The sequence below is a fragment of the Oryza sativa genome, chromosome 11 (genome assembly GCF_034140825.1).
Source record: "Oryza sativa Japonica Group chromosome 11, ASM3414082v1".
In the NCBI taxonomy this organism is placed as follows: domain Eukaryota; kingdom Viridiplantae; phylum Streptophyta; class Magnoliopsida; order Poales; family Poaceae; genus Oryza; species Oryza sativa.
This window is the reverse complement of record NC_089045.1, coordinates 844,182-861,519: the sequence shown is the minus strand read 5'-3', so window position 1 is coordinate 861,519 and position 17,338 is coordinate 844,182. Positions and strand designations below refer to the sequence as shown.

At 40.7% G+C, this 17,338-nt stretch overlaps 3 protein-coding genes and 1 long non-coding RNA gene across 5 annotated transcripts; 2 read left to right on the top strand and 2 right to left on the bottom strand.

Annotated features, from left to right (window-relative positions):
- Window positions 1–2,024: 2,024 nt before the first annotated feature.
- Window positions 2,025–4,140, bottom strand: LOC4349614 (methylesterase 17). Its single transcript, XM_015760954.3, has 4 exons — window positions 3,748–4,140; window positions 3,131–3,271; window positions 2,878–3,006; window positions 2,025–2,487 (listed from the first exon to the last, which is right to left on the bottom strand). Exons 1-4 carry the CDS (start codon window positions 3,970–3,972, stop codon window positions 2,224–2,226), a joined length of 759 nt encoding a protein of 252 aa, XP_015616440.1. The 5' UTR covers window positions 3,973–4,140; the 3' UTR covers window positions 2,025–2,223.
- Window positions 4,141–4,321: 181 nt separating this feature from the next.
- Window positions 4,322–5,685, bottom strand: LOC9269489 (methylesterase 17). Of its 2 annotated transcripts, none has more exons than XM_015760952.3 (4): window positions 5,428–5,685; window positions 5,161–5,301; window positions 4,941–5,075; window positions 4,322–4,863 (listed from the first exon to the last, which is right to left on the bottom strand). In XM_015760952.3, exons 1-4 carry the CDS (start codon window positions 5,683–5,685, stop codon window positions 4,591–4,593), a joined length of 807 nt encoding a protein of 268 aa, XP_015616438.1. In that variant the 3' UTR covers window positions 4,322–4,590. The 2 variants fall into 2 exon arrangements, with proteins under 2 accessions (XP_015616438.1, XP_066161556.1); XM_066305459.1 differs by having other exon boundaries at window positions 5,161–5,317; window positions 5,428–5,606.
- LOC136353986 (uncharacterized) lies at window positions 4,940–5,724 on the top strand. Its single transcript, XR_010737615.1, has 2 exons — window positions 4,940–5,068; window positions 5,181–5,724. It is a non-coding gene; the product is annotated as an uncharacterized lncRNA (long non-coding RNA).
- A 6,693-nt stretch (window positions 5,725–12,417) lies between these two features.
- On the top strand, window positions 12,418–16,263 carry LOC4349613 (uncharacterized). Its single transcript, XM_015760942.3, has 3 exons — window positions 12,418–12,603; window positions 12,918–13,197; window positions 13,291–16,263. The coding sequence occupies exons 2-3, from the start codon at window positions 13,086–13,088 to the stop codon at window positions 15,774–15,776; spliced, it is 2,598 nt and encodes an 865-aa protein (XP_015616428.1). The 5' UTR covers window positions 12,418–12,603; window positions 12,918–13,085; the 3' UTR covers window positions 15,777–16,263.
- Window positions 16,264–17,338: the final 1,075 nt, after the last annotated feature.

Genomic DNA, 17,338 nt, shown 5'->3' with positions numbered 1-17,338 from the left:
ACATGTCATAGGTGCCATGGCATTGGACATATTGCCCGCGACTGTCCAAATCGGCGAGCTCTATTTGTGAATGCTGATGGTGAGTATACTTCTGCTAGTGATTGTGATGATGAATATGCTTTAGCTGCCACTGACCACGCAGGAGGACAAGATGATGAGGACATCGAGGAAGTCCATTTGCATCCAGAGTCCCTAGATCAGTATCCTAGCCTAATTGTCAAGCTAGCACTTAGTGCTAAAGAGAAGTGTGAAGAGCAAAACCAACGTCACAATTTGTTCCAAAGCAAAGTTCTTGTGAAAGGCCATACCGTCAAAATGATTATTGATAGTGGGAGTTGCAACAATTTAGCAAGTGAAGAGATGGTCAAGAAGCTTGGCTTGACTACCCATCCACATCCACATCCGTATCATATTCAGTGGTTTCATACATGTGGTAAGATGAAGGTAACCCGCTTGGTTAAAATACCTTTTTCTATAGGCTCCTACCATGATCAAATTGAATGTGATGTTGTACATATGCAAGCTTGTTCTGTTATTTTGGGGCGACCATGGCAATATGATAGAGAAGTTGTTTTTGATGGTAGGACTAATACATATAAATTTATGTTCGATGGTAAAAGAGTTGTTTTGCATTCTATGACTCCAGCCGCTGCTTTGAAAGATGATCTTGCAAGACTTGAATGTGAAAAGAAAGCGAAAAGTGAAAATCAGATTATTGCTAAACATCCTGCTTCAACTAGTAAAATAGAACCAAGTACCACAAAGAATGAAATTAAGTTGAAGGGTGCTTTGTTGGCTTCTAAATATAATATTTGTGCACTAGATGAGCCAGATTCTTGTTGCTATGCTCTATTTTGCAAAGATCCTATACTCACATTGGCTACTGCTCCTAGTACTTTATATTCTTTGCCACCCGCTATTACTAACCTTTTGCAGGAATATGAGGATGTTTTTCACGATGAGATACCTCCAAGGATGGCCAATGGACGAGAGAGTGCACATAATCAAGAAGATGGGATTGAGTCGAGGACGACTCCAATTCAAGAAGGGGAGGATGATGAGGACATCACTTCGTCGGATATGCTCATAACTTCACACGCTCCAATGATAATTCCAAGTCCAAGTCCAGCTCGGCCTCCGGAGACAGCACTGACTTCAAACGGACCTAGCGCCTTCATGCCAACTCCGATTTGAGTGATCTTGGACTTCGTGGAAAGCTTATATCACTACCTTTCAAACGCATCTGGTCTCATGTCCAAATTCATCTCGAGTCAACGGGAATCGCCAAAACAAGACAGTGCTGTTGCTGAAACCGAACTTGGGCCTTGGGCCTTGTAATAGACTAGGCCCATCTCGAAAGTGTCACCCTCCACCTCCACGAATTAGCACTGAACCCTAGCTTTATTTTCCTCTATAAATAGCTTTGTTCATCCTCAAAAACATTTGGGTTTTGTTTAGTTGAATTTTGCCAAGTGCCATTCACCTTGTCTCTAGTCCTCGCTCGATTAGTCGGCGACTATAGATTCAGAGCCCCCAATAGTTGGTGTGTTGATTTGCCGGGTCGATTAGATCTACCACTTCAATCGCAACTATTCCTTTGTGCTTAATTCCCTATTCGCAATATTTAGATTGCATCTTATCTTGTTCTTGCAGTGTTCTCTCGTTTGCATTGCAGGGATCATCAACCGCGCGTCACGGTTGGTACGACATCGTTTGTGGTGTAGCGATTGCACGGCGTCCTGGACTTGTTCTGGTTGGTAGCCACGTCGCAAACGTCGCACTCGATCAAAGCGAGAGTTATCCCCCTCACCAGAAGATCGGGCCACGAGAGAGAGCGTCATCACATGATGTCATGCAAATGAAAGATAATTATTCAATGTGTAAATGCAATTCCTTCCTTCCATTATGCACTTAAGTAGCCTCAAAATTGTTGTTTGTACTGGCACCTATATATCTTTTACTTTTTAATGGTATGCTGATCTAAAATGGAAATACAATACTGACTTGAGTTCCATGTTTGCAGATTAGAGTGCAATTGGTTTCCATTAACTTTGCTTTGCTTGCAACCTTCCACCCTTATACCATGCAGACATGCCACGATCTCCTCAGGAGCATGATTCACAAAGATGTGGCTCTAAATCAGTTTAAAGTTGTTGTGTATATGCAGTGGTACAATAATTTGGAGAAGTCTCCTTGGATGTTTGAGTTGTATGCAGATTTACATCATAGGGATTTGACTATTAGATTAAAGAGCTGTTCTGGTGCTGAAAAAAAGGGGCTATGATCCGTATCTATTTCCAAAACCTCACTGGGCGGCCACTTCTTGATCATGGAATCTTGCTGCTGAGGGTCCAGCATGTGGTCACGTTCTGTCTTTATGAAAACCCGTTTGATTCGATTTAGTCTCTCATCGTCTCCTTCAAAGCTTGCAGTGCTAATAGCTGTCACAGGCCATGGACGCATCAGCATTGAAGCGAGTACTGATTCCTGGCCAGATAAAAACAGGTATGTATAAGTATATCTATAATCATTGTTTTCTTTTTGCTTGGTAAAAAAAAAACTGGCTCAGATTGTATATCTGTAATAATTGTAATCATTGTTTTCTTCTTCATTTTACTATGATGTTTAGTTGTTGAGGAATTGGTTTCTCAAGAAATTTGAATGGGGAATATTAATATTTTTTCCAGGAATTAGCTATAATGTATTATGATAATACCAGGGCTCAGGTTGCATTGACAAAATCAGTAATTATGTTTTTGAGGCACATTGCCCAGTGCCACCTATGCTAAGTATGTGCACTGGCACCCTTAGATATTTTTCCATTCTTGTTTCTCAATCCTCTAAAACACATTATGATATAGCCATATGGTATAATACCTCTTCAGGACTCTGTTGGGATAATCTCTCTCTCTGGAATTCTGGTCTCAGGGCAGCAGTTGTTGGAGGATCATCTGCTCCTGTGCCGAATATCAAATTGATCTCATTCTCAGGCAATGTTGGTAAACCCTGTTAAACATTATTATTCAGAGGTTGCCTTTAGTTATACATATGAGCTTATAATTATGATATGCGATTGAAAATAACAGAATATTGAACAAAGAAACACAGAAATTATGCTTATGAACATCACATCTTTCTTATCTTCGTCAGTTTGAAGTCCAAATGGTAGCATCGTAGCTGCCACAAAAATTGCTTGTCTAATCCTGTCAACAAATTGGTGCATTGCATGAATAAGACTCAACCCTCCTGAACCATGTCCAACCAAAATCACCTGAAATTAGATTGAGTTGAGTTAGCTAGGTAACCAAAAGTACCTTTGATCTGTATCTGCAATTAACATGTTGCAACTTTGATAGTTTTTCCTTATGTAGCTTCGAGACTACCTTAGCATTTTGTAGGCATCAGAATTGAATGTGTAGTGAATTTCTAATCAACATAAATTTTACCACTTCAGGTGAAGGTATGAATCAATGTAGATCTGTTCTCTGTAAGGTCTTTGATTCATCGTTGTTGTAAATGCAAAGAGCACTGAGATTTAATACAAACAAGTTCCACCTGACACTAGCATAATTGTGGCCTTTCATTTAGTCCAATATCTCCATTTTATTGAAAAATGCATGGAGCAATTATCTTTTGATCATTTCCATGGAAATGTGGTGGTATGCTAGCAGTAATAACATGCCACTTAGGCTGAACTAGACGGTCTTATAGATTAATGTAAATTGCATGAACACACAAGAGATGTACCTTCTCATCCTCTGGTATAGCTGAGATGAGGTCCAGGAGCGGCTTGTCATACTGCTCAAACGATTGAACTGTGTTGGGGTCGGTAGGGTCAACACCAGCTCCAGCAAGGTCTATGCATGTTACTTGGTAGCCAGAGCTCTCAAGGAGCCAACGAAGCTTGAACCAACACCAGGATCCATGCCCTTCTCCATGAATAAGCACAAAGTGCTCCCTTGCCATGCTCATTCGGGCTCTGTGTTTGGAGGCCAATTACTGAAGGATGGAGGGGAATTATTTGGTTGATATCCTCCAGGACAACTGCATTTGCGCTGTCAATTCCAAATGCCAAACCAAGCAGGTCGTCCAGTGGGTTCTATTTTAAATGATTGTCTCATAGGAGATGTCTACATTTCTGGCATGTGAAATGGCTGAAAATATGTTATATGATGCAAGAAATAGCTTGTGGGCCAGCTTATTTTTCTCCCTGCATTGTGCTTGGTGTTTGGCCTTTTTCCCTGATGGACGAACTAACTTATCGGAGGAGGTATTCTCTCTCTCTCTCATAGCTGTATGCTTGTTATATTAAAAAAAAAACTCCGCGGAATATATATCCTGTTATTATTCCTGTATTCATATTTTCCATGTGATATAGATCCTGTTAATGTACACTGATTTGAACATATATTTTGAGGCGGAAGAAAAACACTAGACCCTTGTTGATTTGCTTGGCAACTGTCTAATCTTACATGTAAACACACACCACATATTGCAGAATCATCTAAGGCAAGTGATTGGCGATCAGCAGGGTACATCATGCAGCAGAGAAGCGTCTTCTAGCTTGGAATGTGAATATGCATGGTGCGGTCACAGCGACTTGAGGATGAGGTTGAAGAGAAGCTCCGGCGCGGAGAAGAAGGGGCTTTGGTCGGTGTCCATGACCATCACCTTGCTCGGCGGCCACCGACGGATCATTGCCTCCTGTTGCTCCGGCTGCACCATCCGGTCGTTCGCCGTCTTTATGTAGACGCGCCGGACCCTGTCGATGAAGCTCTCAACTCCTCCATCGTCGCCGGTGAATCTGGCCGTGCTGAGCGCCGTAGGCCATGGCCGGAGTAGAATGGAAGCAAGTGCAGAGTCCTGAAGAAACATTAAGCAGGAATCCTTGTGCGACAAGATTTATTCAGAAGAGACTATGCTGCTTACAGTACTAGTACCTCTTGGGGGCTTTGTTGATAGAGAATAATGCGTTGGAACTCCTTTCTTAATGCCACAGCTGTAGGCGGACGATCAGCTCCTAGACCAAATGTCAGGTCATACACATCTCCATACTCGGATAAATCAGGTACACCCTGTTAATTTTCAACTCAATTTTTTTCAGTGAAGAACGTACAAATGCTTCTACTGTAGTCATTGCAAAGTGGAAAGATGAATCACATCTTTGATGTCTTGTTCAGTTTGGTAGCCGAACTGAAGCATGGTTGCTGCGATGAAGATTGCCTGCTTAATTCTGTCCCCAAACAAATGCATTGCATGGACAACGCTTAGACCTCCTGCACTATGTCCAATCAAAATTACCTGACAAACAAGAGAACTGTGCATCAGGTTAAATGGTTGACCACTGACGTAAAACATATTGATCTGAAGTTGGACTTTGAGTAAAAGATGTTGATGGAACAGTGAACCATAATCTGAATCACCTACCTTGTCGCCGGCCGGTAAGCTGGCCATGAGGTCAAGGAGCGGCGCGTTGTAGTCGTCGAAGGTGCGGACGTGGTTGGGATCGACGAGGCTGCCGGCCGCGCCGGCGAGGTCGACGGCGGAGACACGGTGGCCGGAGTCTTGGAGCAGGCGGAGGAGCCTGAACCAGCACCAGGCGCCATGGCCGGCGCCGTGCACAAGGACGAAGTGCTCCGTGCTCCTGCAACTCTCGGAAAAATCGTCGCCTGCGTCCATATGCATATTTGTCACAAAGTCGCAACCTGACACGCTTGATTGTTTGCTCCTGTGTCTCTACTCCTGTGCTGTTTATAACTTTATATACGTAGTACGTCATGAAATCAAGACACTTTTAAAATGACAAGATATGCAAGCTGGCTGCCATGGATTTGATTTAGGGTGTGTTTAGATCCCAAAAATTTTTAGCCAAAAATGTCACATCAAATATTTGGTTACATGTATGCAGCATTAAATGTGGGCGAAAAAAAATCAATTGCACAGTTTGCATGTAAATTGCGAGACGAATCTTTTGAGCCTAATTGCGCCATGATTTGACAATGTGATGCTACAATAAACATTTGCTAATGATAGATTAATTAGGCTTAATAAATTCGTCTCGTAGTTTACATGCGAAATTTGTAATTTATTTTATTATTAGTCTACGTTTAATACTTCAAATATGTGTCCGTATACTTAAAAATTTTTTTGGCCAAACAACTAAACACGGCCTTAGCTGCCAAACATCGCCTGCATATTAGATGGTGCTTCTGAACCAAACACGTACTTATGTTATTGTATATTCTGAAAATTTTTGTCAAACTTTTGTTAGGTAGTAGTATGACTATAAACTTATGGTTTTGAAGCCCAATCTAAACTTTGGTATCCGTTTAATTTTTACCTTCTTTCTTGGTCACCTTTGATTGGAGATTTCGCCAATTCACATTGATTGATTCATTTGTAAGAAAAAGGGATTAAGAATTTACCTTGTGTCAACTCAGGGCTAGCAGAGTGTAGAGCTTAGTTTTTTTTCCCTGTTCCTGCAAAGTCAACCAGCAGATCTACCCCTGAATTGAGGGAGCATATAATAAGCATATTACACAAAAAAGATTGAATTATTCCAAATAAGATATGGATATAACTTGCAACTCCGAGGTATAAAATACTACTAGCGTTTGTGTTTATGGAGAGCTTGCAGCAGCTGGACGCAGCCGGCAAGGTCCTTGCTTTCCTCCTACTATGATATACTAGTAGAGCTGGTTTGGTTTTGTCAAACTTGCTCTTTCTTGCACGTATATACATCCTACCTGCTTGTACTACTGAGACGTTGACACTGCGTCATTTCATCGTTTATATCAGATGGCGACGATGCAACGACGTAAACGGATCTTGCATCTTGACTTTGAACATTGTTTCATCATCTCATCGAGAAGAAGAAAAACTGCAAGAAACACGAGACATGGCCGAAAGTTGGCTCAAGTTTAGCCCAACATGCATGTCCTGATGATTGATCATGATCTAGGAATAAGTTGATTTTAGGTCCCTTAATTTGATAGCAAGTTCGATTTTTATCCTTGAACCGTAATACCAATACAACGGGTTCCTCAAAACCAGCGCAATATAAGTCCCATAACAGTGTACGGGTGGTTTTGTCCGATGTGGCAATTTGACCCGAGTCAACAGCGTTGAGTTAGCATGAATCCCACGTGTCAGGGCCTCTTCACTCCTCTCTCTCTCTCTTCATCTATCTCTCATTCTCTTCACCTAGACGGGGAGGCCGTCCATGTCGGTGAGGACCAAGGAGGATGACCAAGGGTGCAGGCTGGAGCCATTGTTGATGGTGACGCCATTGCCAGTGACCGCGCGGCTATGAGGTCGAGCCGCTCTGGCCTCACATGTAAGCGACGCATCCCTCTTCTCTTTTCTCCCTCTTTGTCTTGAAGCCGATGCTGTGGTCATCGACTCGACGCAGCCACTGCCTGTGCGGTGGTGGTGCGTGTGTGCGCCCGCTTGAGCACAACAGTGAGTGCGTTGGAGAGTGGCGGCCATGGTCATCGCCTCGAAGGTCCTTGGTAGCTCGGACAACTATCCCGCGAAGCGCAACTCTGACGCCTCGGCCTCCTCCCCCTTCGCCTTCACCTCCACGCCATGCAGCCGCGGTGGCAACAACGACGACAACAAGGACACGCACCGCTCCTACCCTCTCCTCCATCTCCTCGCTCGGAGCTCGCTGTACGCTGGGGTTCCTCGTGCACGGGCTGGAAGCAGACAAGCAAGTGTGTTGCCCGTGGCTCAGTAGTGGCGGGCAGTGCAAAGCGCGAAGAGGCTGGACCAGTGAAGTTCTGATTCGGCCTCCGCCACGCCTTCCTTCTCCATTGCGAGCTCCGCTTGGCCTCCTTCTTAGCTACCCCCTCCTCGCCTGTCGCCTACAGCAACCATTGTCGCCGTGCGCGGCCAAGGGAGAGGGAGGGGTTGTGCTGGATGGTGACGGTGACGATGCTCGAGATTGACATCCGCTGCTGACCGCATCTGGGGAGGAAGAGGGGAGAAGGGGAAGGAAATGCCACCACCCACCGGCCACATCTGGGGAAGAAGAAGGGAAAAAGGGGAGAAGGGGAGGAGATAGAGAAGAGAGAGGATGCGTTGGAGGAAGTAGGGTCCACTGACATGTGGGTCTCACTACTATTTTTTAATCTCATTGTTTGACTGACATATGGGTCCATATATTTTGTTTTAATTTTTAAATTGTCAGATTTTATTTCATGTGACACGTCAGATGAAAACCGAGTCAAATTAGTCATATAGGCGTCACACCAGTTGAAACCACCTTGAGACCTATATTGTACCGGTTTTAACAGTTGAGGACCTGTTGTATTTGGTATTATGGTTGAAGAACGAAAATCGAACTCGCTGTCAAAAGAGACCTAGACTGAACTTATTCGTTTAATCTAGTAGTAGTAATTGTCTTTGGCCCATTCGGCCTGATAGGGTTTAATGGGCTTGGCTTGGTCAGCAATTTGAGGCTGGATTGAGAAGGGCCAAATTAGGCCAATTTCATTTCAGAGACATTAAACATGTACCGATGTATACTATCTCCGTCCCAAAATATAGCAACTTTTAGCTATTAAGTGTGTCTAAATTCATAGCTAAAAATACTTATATTTTGGGACGGACCGAGTATATATTTGACATGAACTAGCTAGATAAGTAGTACTCACTGAAATAAAATTAATTTCCTCTACAACCAAAAGGTAGGCATGAACTAGCTATCGTCGGATGCATGGTTCAAACGTCAAGCTCACCAAAATCTTGAGAAGCTAGAGATGGTTAAGGACGTGAACAGTACGTACACAAACTTAATGAAACGCATTATTCTCCCACAACCTGTACAAAATTTAGTGTCGGCAATAACCCATCTGCTGCTTCTTTTTGATAAAAAGGAGGCCAAGCCCAAGCAACAACCTATCAATCATTCAATCGATCTGTGACCAAGAAGAGAACAAGGAGCAACAGGTTTACCATGTCCAATTGTCCATAGGAATCAGCACGTGTGCTTACCTGCTAAAAAGAGTTGGAATTTTGCTACTGTTGAGTGAACTTAACTGTGAGATGTTTGTGTCCTTTGAACCGCATAGAGAAAACTGATGGCCATTCATGAGCATCACGTTTTGTCTCATCCCCAATAATACCTCTCCTTGTCTTCTCCGTTTTCCTGGTCCAATCTTCTCATTAAATTTTCTCTCCTCCAATTCTTAACCTGATCAATCCTCATTTAGTCCTTACCAGATAGACCAACTTGAGCTACCCATTAATGCTCTAGTAATCTTCTTTACCTTTTGTTTTTCTCTTACCATTTTGCTTATGGATTACTCGTACCTACAAAGGTGAACTTGTTTAATCCTTCAAACCAACTGACACCAAACCGGTCGATTAATTCTGTCATCAAATGTACTTCTCTGCTTAATTATTGTGAAACTAAACAAGATAATACTATATCCGTCTTTTAATATATAACACCGTTAACTTTTAAAAATAATATGTTGGATCATTCGTTTTATTCAAAATTTCTATGCAAATATCCATAAAATATGTCATAACTAGCTGGGTGGCCCGCGCAATTGCGCGTTTAGCACCCAAACAAAATCATATATTTTTTAGTATTATTTTACTTAAAATTTATTAAATAGCTATCTCATTGTCTTAAGACTTTGAAAGACCAAACCTTATCATCCTCGTGTTTTTAATTATATAGTTTTTAAAAGTCACACCATTATCATCCTCGTGTTTCTAATTATATAGTTTTTAAAAGTCACACCAGTTGCTACCCCTTATGTCATCTCTTTCTTTATTTGCTTACTCGATCTATCACTATTTCTATTCATTCTTTCTGGAACCTTTAAAATTTGGATTTTATAGTTTTAGAGTTTATTGTCATATTGGGTTTCGTTTTTATAATTTCTAGATGTCCCGTCAAACGTTGCCATTATACTCCTCTACGACCCGTCCATTGTCTCTTCTCTTTATTGTCATTGAGAATTTAAAAATCGAACATAATTATCGTTTGGATTCATTTTTACTTTAAGTCCTGTCAAACCGTCAGCGGCTTTGCCATTGTACTCTTCTACGGCTCGCCCGCTGCCTCCTTTCTTTATTGTCATTGAGATTTTAAAATCGAACATGATTATCATTAGGTTTTTTTACTTTTTGGAAGTTCCGATCCTTTAAAATTTGAACGATGCCACTATGCCCCTCTACAGCCCGTCCGTCGCCTACTCTTTATTGTCATTGTGATTCTAAAAATCGAACATAACTATCGTTGGAATTCATTTTTTATTTTCTATAAGTCCCGTCAACCGTCGGCGGCTCTGCAACCATACTCTTATATGCCCGCCCGCTGCTTCTCCTTTTTATTGTCATTGAAATTTTAAAAATCGAATATGATTATCAATGGGGTTTATTTTTTTACTTTCTAGAAGTCTCGGCAACCGCCTTACTTGTTTGCTTCACGGCCTGCCTGACGTCCCTCCTTTTAATCGTCATTAGGATTCTATTTGTTGTTTTATTAACATTTTTTATATGGCGTATCAACCGCCATCACTCTACTCCTTTATAGGCCTGTTACTTAATTTATCTCGTCGTGTGTTTTAGATGGTTTTTTCTTTCAATAGTTTTTATTTTTATCACAAATTTTAGTTATTTATAAATTGTATTTCTAATTTAAATCTTATTTTTTCCTTTTCTAATTTTAGAACTTATTTTTTTAAAAAAAATAGTTAATACCGTATTGTGTTCTTTAAATGTTTTTATTTTTTTATTTTTAATTTCAGTTGTTTCAAAATTGTATTCCTACTTAAACTCTATTTTAATTTTTCTAATTTTGGATATTATTTTATTTTTTATTTGAAATTTTAATTAATCTCGTATTGGGTTCTTATACGGATTCTTCTTTCAATATTGCTTATTTTTAATTCCGAATTTCAGCTAATTTTAAATTGTATTCCTACTTGAACTCTTTTTTATTTTCTTTTGCTAATTTTGAATTTATTTTTATTTTTATTCTGAATTTTAATTAATCTCGTATTGGGTTCTTATATGGACTCTTCTTTTTAATATTCCTTATTTTTAATTCCGAATTTCAGCTATTTTTAAATTGTATTCCTACTTGAATTCTTCTTTCCTTTTCTAATTTTGGATTTTATTTTATTTTTATTTTGAATTTTGGTTAATCTCGTATTGAGTTCTTATATGGAAACTTCTTTCAATATTGCTTATTTTTAATTCCGAATTTCAGCTATTTTTAAATTGTATTTCTACTTGGGCTCTCCTTTCCATTTCTAATTTCGGATTTATTTTTATTTTTATTCCGAATTTTAATTAATCTCGTATTAGGTTCTTATATAGACTCTTCTTTTAATATTGCTTATTTTTAATTCCGAATTTCAGCTATTTTTAAATTGTATTTCTACTTGGGCTCTCCTTTCCATTTCTAATTTCGGATTTATTTTTATTTTTATTCCGAATTTTAATTAATCTCGTATTAGGTTCTTATATGGACTCTTCTTTTAATATTTCTTATTTTTAATTCCGAATTTCAGCTATTTTTAAATTGAACTTCTACTTGGACTCTCCTTTTTCTTTTTTTTCTTTTTCTTCGATTAATGTGGGAATTTCTAGCCCCACAGCGAACGTGGTACCTACTTTCAAGACTGTTTTAATAATATAATAGATCCATGTTTAAAAAAAACTATAATGATTAATCAAGTCAGAACAAAATAAATGATAATTATATATAAGACGAATGGTAAAATATATCTTAAAAAGTTAACTATATCGTATATTAAAAAACGGAGAGAGTAATAATACTTTTTATTTTGCTAAAATTGATCCACATCTAGATTTTTATTTTTTGCGCAGAGCCATGTATCTAGACTTGAAATCTAGAAATAGCCGATTAAAAAAAAAGTGGTTGTCATATCCACCAATGGAATTGAGCTTGACTGCCTGAGTCAACAAGGCAAGGCATCATGAACCTGTCTATCGCTTTTCGCCAGCCAGCCAACGTTGGAAAGTTGAGATCTTTTCCAACCGAACAAACGAAACCATGAGAGTTTTCTTCTTGTTTCTCATGTTTGACTGGTGCCTGATACCCACGGCCACAGTGCACAGGTTACTTACTTCTAATTAACGCCCACGCCTGTGCTACTAATCATCTTTTTTAGTAAGTCCAAATCCATCTACAGTTGAGCAAGAGAGAGAGAGAGAGAGAGAGAGAGAGAGAGCTGTCTCTTTCCTTTGCATTCCCCACACAAAGAAGAACGAAGAAGAACAAGCAGCAGATCAATCGGTCCTCCTCTCCTCTCCAATACTAGTATACTACCACACTGGCTGGCTGGGCTGGCTGCTCCTCGTTTCTCCTACCTTTGGCCTGCCCATTAATGGCCCCTGGTATATTAACCTTCTCTTCTCTTCCTCCCTCCTAGACTCCTCCTGCTCTGCTTTGCTTCCCTTCCCTGTGCGCCCCGCCCCCACGAAAATCCACTTCTTTTCCTCACCTTGCCACTGTCGGTTCTTGCCTCTTTCTTTGAGGACTCGCCCGCCCAACAGAAGGAGGCAAAGGATGATCCAGTCTTGAATGACCAGTTCCGGAGGATCTGCGCAAGAAAGGTGCGATTTTTCCCCCTTCTTTCTCGCATCTTCTTTCATTCCCCCCTGAACCTCAAATAACACTTCCTCTAGATCTCCAACTGTTCCAGCAACTTAATTAATCCATGTATTGCCTATCTTAGCGGTTGCAAAATGCTTGGTGATTTCTGGCCTCCGTTGACAATCATTATTGATCCGTCAACTTAATCTAGATTAGTTTCTGTGGACTAATTGATCCCCCAAATATTTTTTTTTAAAAAAAATCTAGACCATATGCTACTGCTGTGGTGTTCCTCATTTGATCCACTTAATAATTTATCTTGCTGCTTATGTAGATTGCTGCGCCTAGCATGTAAGAAACACGACCATGGAGTTCCTTTAATCCAATCATTGGAGCAAGCTGCCAGGAAATGGATCAGTAACTCATGAATGACACGGGTGCCATTTTACCCAAGTGCATCTAGTTTCTATATTTGACCAGCTGCTCAAGAAACACCATTTCCATGGAAGCTCCTAAGCTTCGCTTCGTCAGATGCCCAGGATGCCTCCAGCTTCTTGTGGAGTATCCAACCATTGCTGTCTACCAATGTGGTGGCTGTGGTACTATTCTTAGAGGTAACAATCATTTAATCTTCCTTCAGTTTCCTCCTTACATATATTTCTGTTTCTCATGTACAGTATTGATGACTACTTGCATCTGTTGTGCAGCCAAAAATCAAGTTGCGCCAGCAGTGAATGCTAATGCAGAATCTGGTGAACACAATGAATTTTCAAATAATTCAACTGGGGGTTCTCAAAACAACAAATTGATCTGTACAGATGGGCAGAAAATTCCACCATCCTCCGATGCACAACCTGGTGTGCTGCAGGAGAAGATTACCTTTGCTAGCGAGGAAAAAACTATGTCTTCTAGCAATAGCATCGACTCCAGTGAGCATGTTAACATCGAGTGTTCCTTACTTGATGGGGATGCCAGCAATCATGATGTGAGGACTGAAGGCATAAATGATGAAGATAAAGTGACTGTGTCTAATTCAAGTCTTGATTCAGTGAGGAAAGTAGAGAATGTTGAAACCGATGGAAATGAAAAAGGTTCCTTTACGGATGATGGGAGCATCAGCAATGAAGTTGCTACCACCCAAAGCATGGTCCACATGGATGGAGCTGGTTCTGATAATAATTTTACAGAAGTACAGAGTGCAGCTGAGGGGAAGTGTGCACTTAGCGATGCTAATCTGGACTCACAAGAGATAGTTGCGATTTGCCAACCTGATAACATTTCTGTTGGCACAAAAGAAAGGGTTCAGCCATATGAAGGTTTTAATGTTGAATCACATGAAGATCTGATTGAAGAATTGGTGAGGTCTCTTTCACTCAGTGATGACGAAGAAGAGTTTGTCGATATAGCAGAAAACAGTGAACTTAATGATGCTTTATGTTCTCAAATGGGCAGCTGCAGATTTTCATTGGGGAGCAAAATGAATGAAGGCCCTCGAACTGATCCTCATGGCCGGTTGATTGAAGAATTAGAGATGTCTTTCAGTGATGCTGAAGAACCACTAGACCAAAATATTATGGTCTCCCTCAATGACATAGAAAAGCCTACTTTGGATGAGGTCAGTAAAGAAAATCACATTTTGGAGGAGGATGGTAAAGAAAGTCACATTTTGGACGTGGATGGTAAAGAAAGTCACATTTTGGACGTGGATGGTAAACAAAACCACATTTTGGACGAGCATGGTAAAGAAAACCACATTTTGAATGAGGATGATAAGGAAAACCTCATTTTGGATAAGGGTGGTGAGGACACTTTGGATGCAGGTGGTGCTAATTCATATGAAGAAAGAGTATTGCCATCGGATGACGGGCTTCTCAAATCTGGACAAAGTTTCCAACAATGTGAGCTGGTTGCTGTTAACATGGCAGAAAAGGATGAGGGGCATCTAGAAGAAACCAACATGGCTAACCATGCTGAAGCAAACAGTGGAATTGCTGCTGTTCTTTCAAATTTGTCAAACGATAAATTTTGTGCCATATTACCACCTAGCTGTGATGGGAGAAAAGAAGAAAAATCTAACATACATAGAGGTAGAGAACTCTGTCAAGGATTGTCACTTGATTCTGTAGACTTCCGATCAATCCAAAATTTTATCGAGTCTCAAATGGATGGGACCTCAAGTTCTCTTTCAAGTGGCTCTCCAAGTCATGGTGACCTGGAACATAATAGATCAAACAGATTCAAGAAAATTGATCGACTTGAGCGCCTGAGGAAGATGGATGATCTAAGAGATCAGTTAAATAGGCTTTCTAGCCAGAAAGGTTTGGAAAATAGGTACAAGAACAAAGGCCCTGGAGTCCTTCAGGAACAGATTAGCTACAGACACCTTGAACAACATCCTTGTGGTTTTGATGGTGATTCTATCCTGGATTCTGATATTATCGATTCCTATTATGATCAAGGAAATCCACCAAGGTACCCACCACCAGATCCGTTCTCCCCAACTCATTCGCACTATCATTGTGGACATGGGCAACCCCATATCCCATATAACTGCAGTGCATGGGAGTTTAATTCATATTATCAGTCCTCATATGCGGGAAGTACGGTTCTTGAACACGTATCACTTCGCTCAAGCTACAAGGAGCAGAAACGTGCAGTGAAGAAAAGCATTCTGCGGTCTCTGTCTGGTGCTTCCCCATTTACCATCTGCAATGGCTGTTTCAATTTGGTTCAAGTGCCATCAGACATCTATGTATCGAAAAAGAAGATCGCTAAGTTCCAGTGCGGTCGGTGCTCCAAGGCCCTTATGTTATCATTTCCTGCTACAAATAGTGATGATGCAAAGCTCAGTAATAAGGAAGTAAATCGAAAACCAAACAAGCCTGTCCACAATAGTGTTGTTGGTATGGAGGGTGGCTATTCTTTTTCTGCTGAATGCTCACGAGGGGATCCTGTGAGCATAAGTGAAGAATGTGGAGCTTCAATCTCAAGAAGCTTCTCTGGTAGAACTAGAGCAGCTGTTGCTGCATCAGGAAGTGGAAAAAAGGTGTCAGACTCGGCACTTCATCGGCTCATGGGGTATGATTCAGCAAGCCAGTTGTTACGGCGCAGCAGAGCGTTTGAGGATGGATATGACAGTTTTGAATCCATGGTGCCAGTATCAAACAGAGTATCCAGAAGAAAGAATTTGTAAGATACTTCTGTAGCCTTGATTCCTACCAAGCAGGATAGGAATGATCAGCAATTTTGTGATTATGTACAAGAAATGGACACCTTGCCTGCAACTGCAAGTTATTATATATTTTTTGTCTTTCAGAAGATTTTGGGATTTTAATTCTGAAGTTTTTGGTTAGCCATTCTTCAATCAAGGTACAGTAATTCTTTATTCTTGTTGTAAAGTTGTGTATATATTTGGTGGGATAAAATTGTATAACAGTTATTCATGCCAGATGTTTGTTAATACGTGGTGTTTCTTTACTTTGTAATTTTGTATACATTGGAGGCATTTGCACACACCAAATAGAGCGGCACAATGAGTGCTTATGATGTTTTGTGTGAGTAAGTTGGACAGCACAAGAAGACAACAACTCTGAATGTAACCATTATTTGTTAGGTGTAACGGACCATGTGGTTTGTCTTTGCATGACAGCATGAGACTATGAGATGCATCTTTTGCTGTCGCTCATCATTGTAAATGGAGATGGATGCTACATACTGGACCAGATTTTTCTATGTGATTGTGCGGGGTTAGGCATGCTGTTGACAGCAAAACAGTCAGGCATTCCTGGTGGTTTCCGTCGGCATTGCATACTGGTAACATATACTTTGCTGGGAAATGTTTGTCTCGCCTCTCTTACACTTAGTTTAGCTGCCTAATTCCATTGCCGGTGCAGCGGCGAGAGCGGATGATCGACGGAAAATTAGGCTTCCAAGTTTTGGTTTAAATTTTCTATACAAAATTTCTCATCCCATAAAAAGGTTTTGCTATTAGTGCTCAAGAAACAATCAATCAGCATTATTTTCAGGGAAATATAATTGGCTGTACTATAGTGCTGATATGTGGGCGTCCCAGTAATGATTTAGGTTGCGCAAGTGTCTAGTCTAGTGGGCCGAGATAAGCTGGGGATGAAATTCCTTAAAGCAGATCAGGCCCAATTAGGGGCTGTTTGAACTAAATTTTTATTAGTCCCTCCAATTCAAACAGGGCCTTAGTCTCATACATAGCGAACGTGCCAATGAGAAAGATGCATGCCCATAGATTAGAACTTCAGCAGAGGCCGAGGGGAAAGGAAGAAGAGGCTGAATTATGAGCCTAGAAATGTTTGGGCCAGCTGACTTAGATTGCATAAAATCAATAACTAGCGGATAAAGTCCATTTACGTCCCTCAACTTAGCGAGTTCGATTCACATCCTCAATCACAAAACCAGATATGTTGTCTCATTTAACTATCAAAACCGGTTCAATTTGATCCACTAAGCGGTTTTGGCCTACATGGCAATTCAATCAGAGAAAAAAAATAAAAATAAAATGGATACGTGGCACATACGTGATACTACTATCAAGAAAAAAAATAAAAACAAATAATGAGACCCACATGTAAGTGACCAACTCATGTTATTCCTCCACCTCCTCCTCTCTCTCTTCTGTCTTTCTCTCCTACGGACCTACTTGATCTCTTTCTTGGCGGCGAATACGAAGGAGCTCGAAGGTAGCATGGGAGTGGCGGCATGTGCCGCTCCTCCTCCCTCCCATCT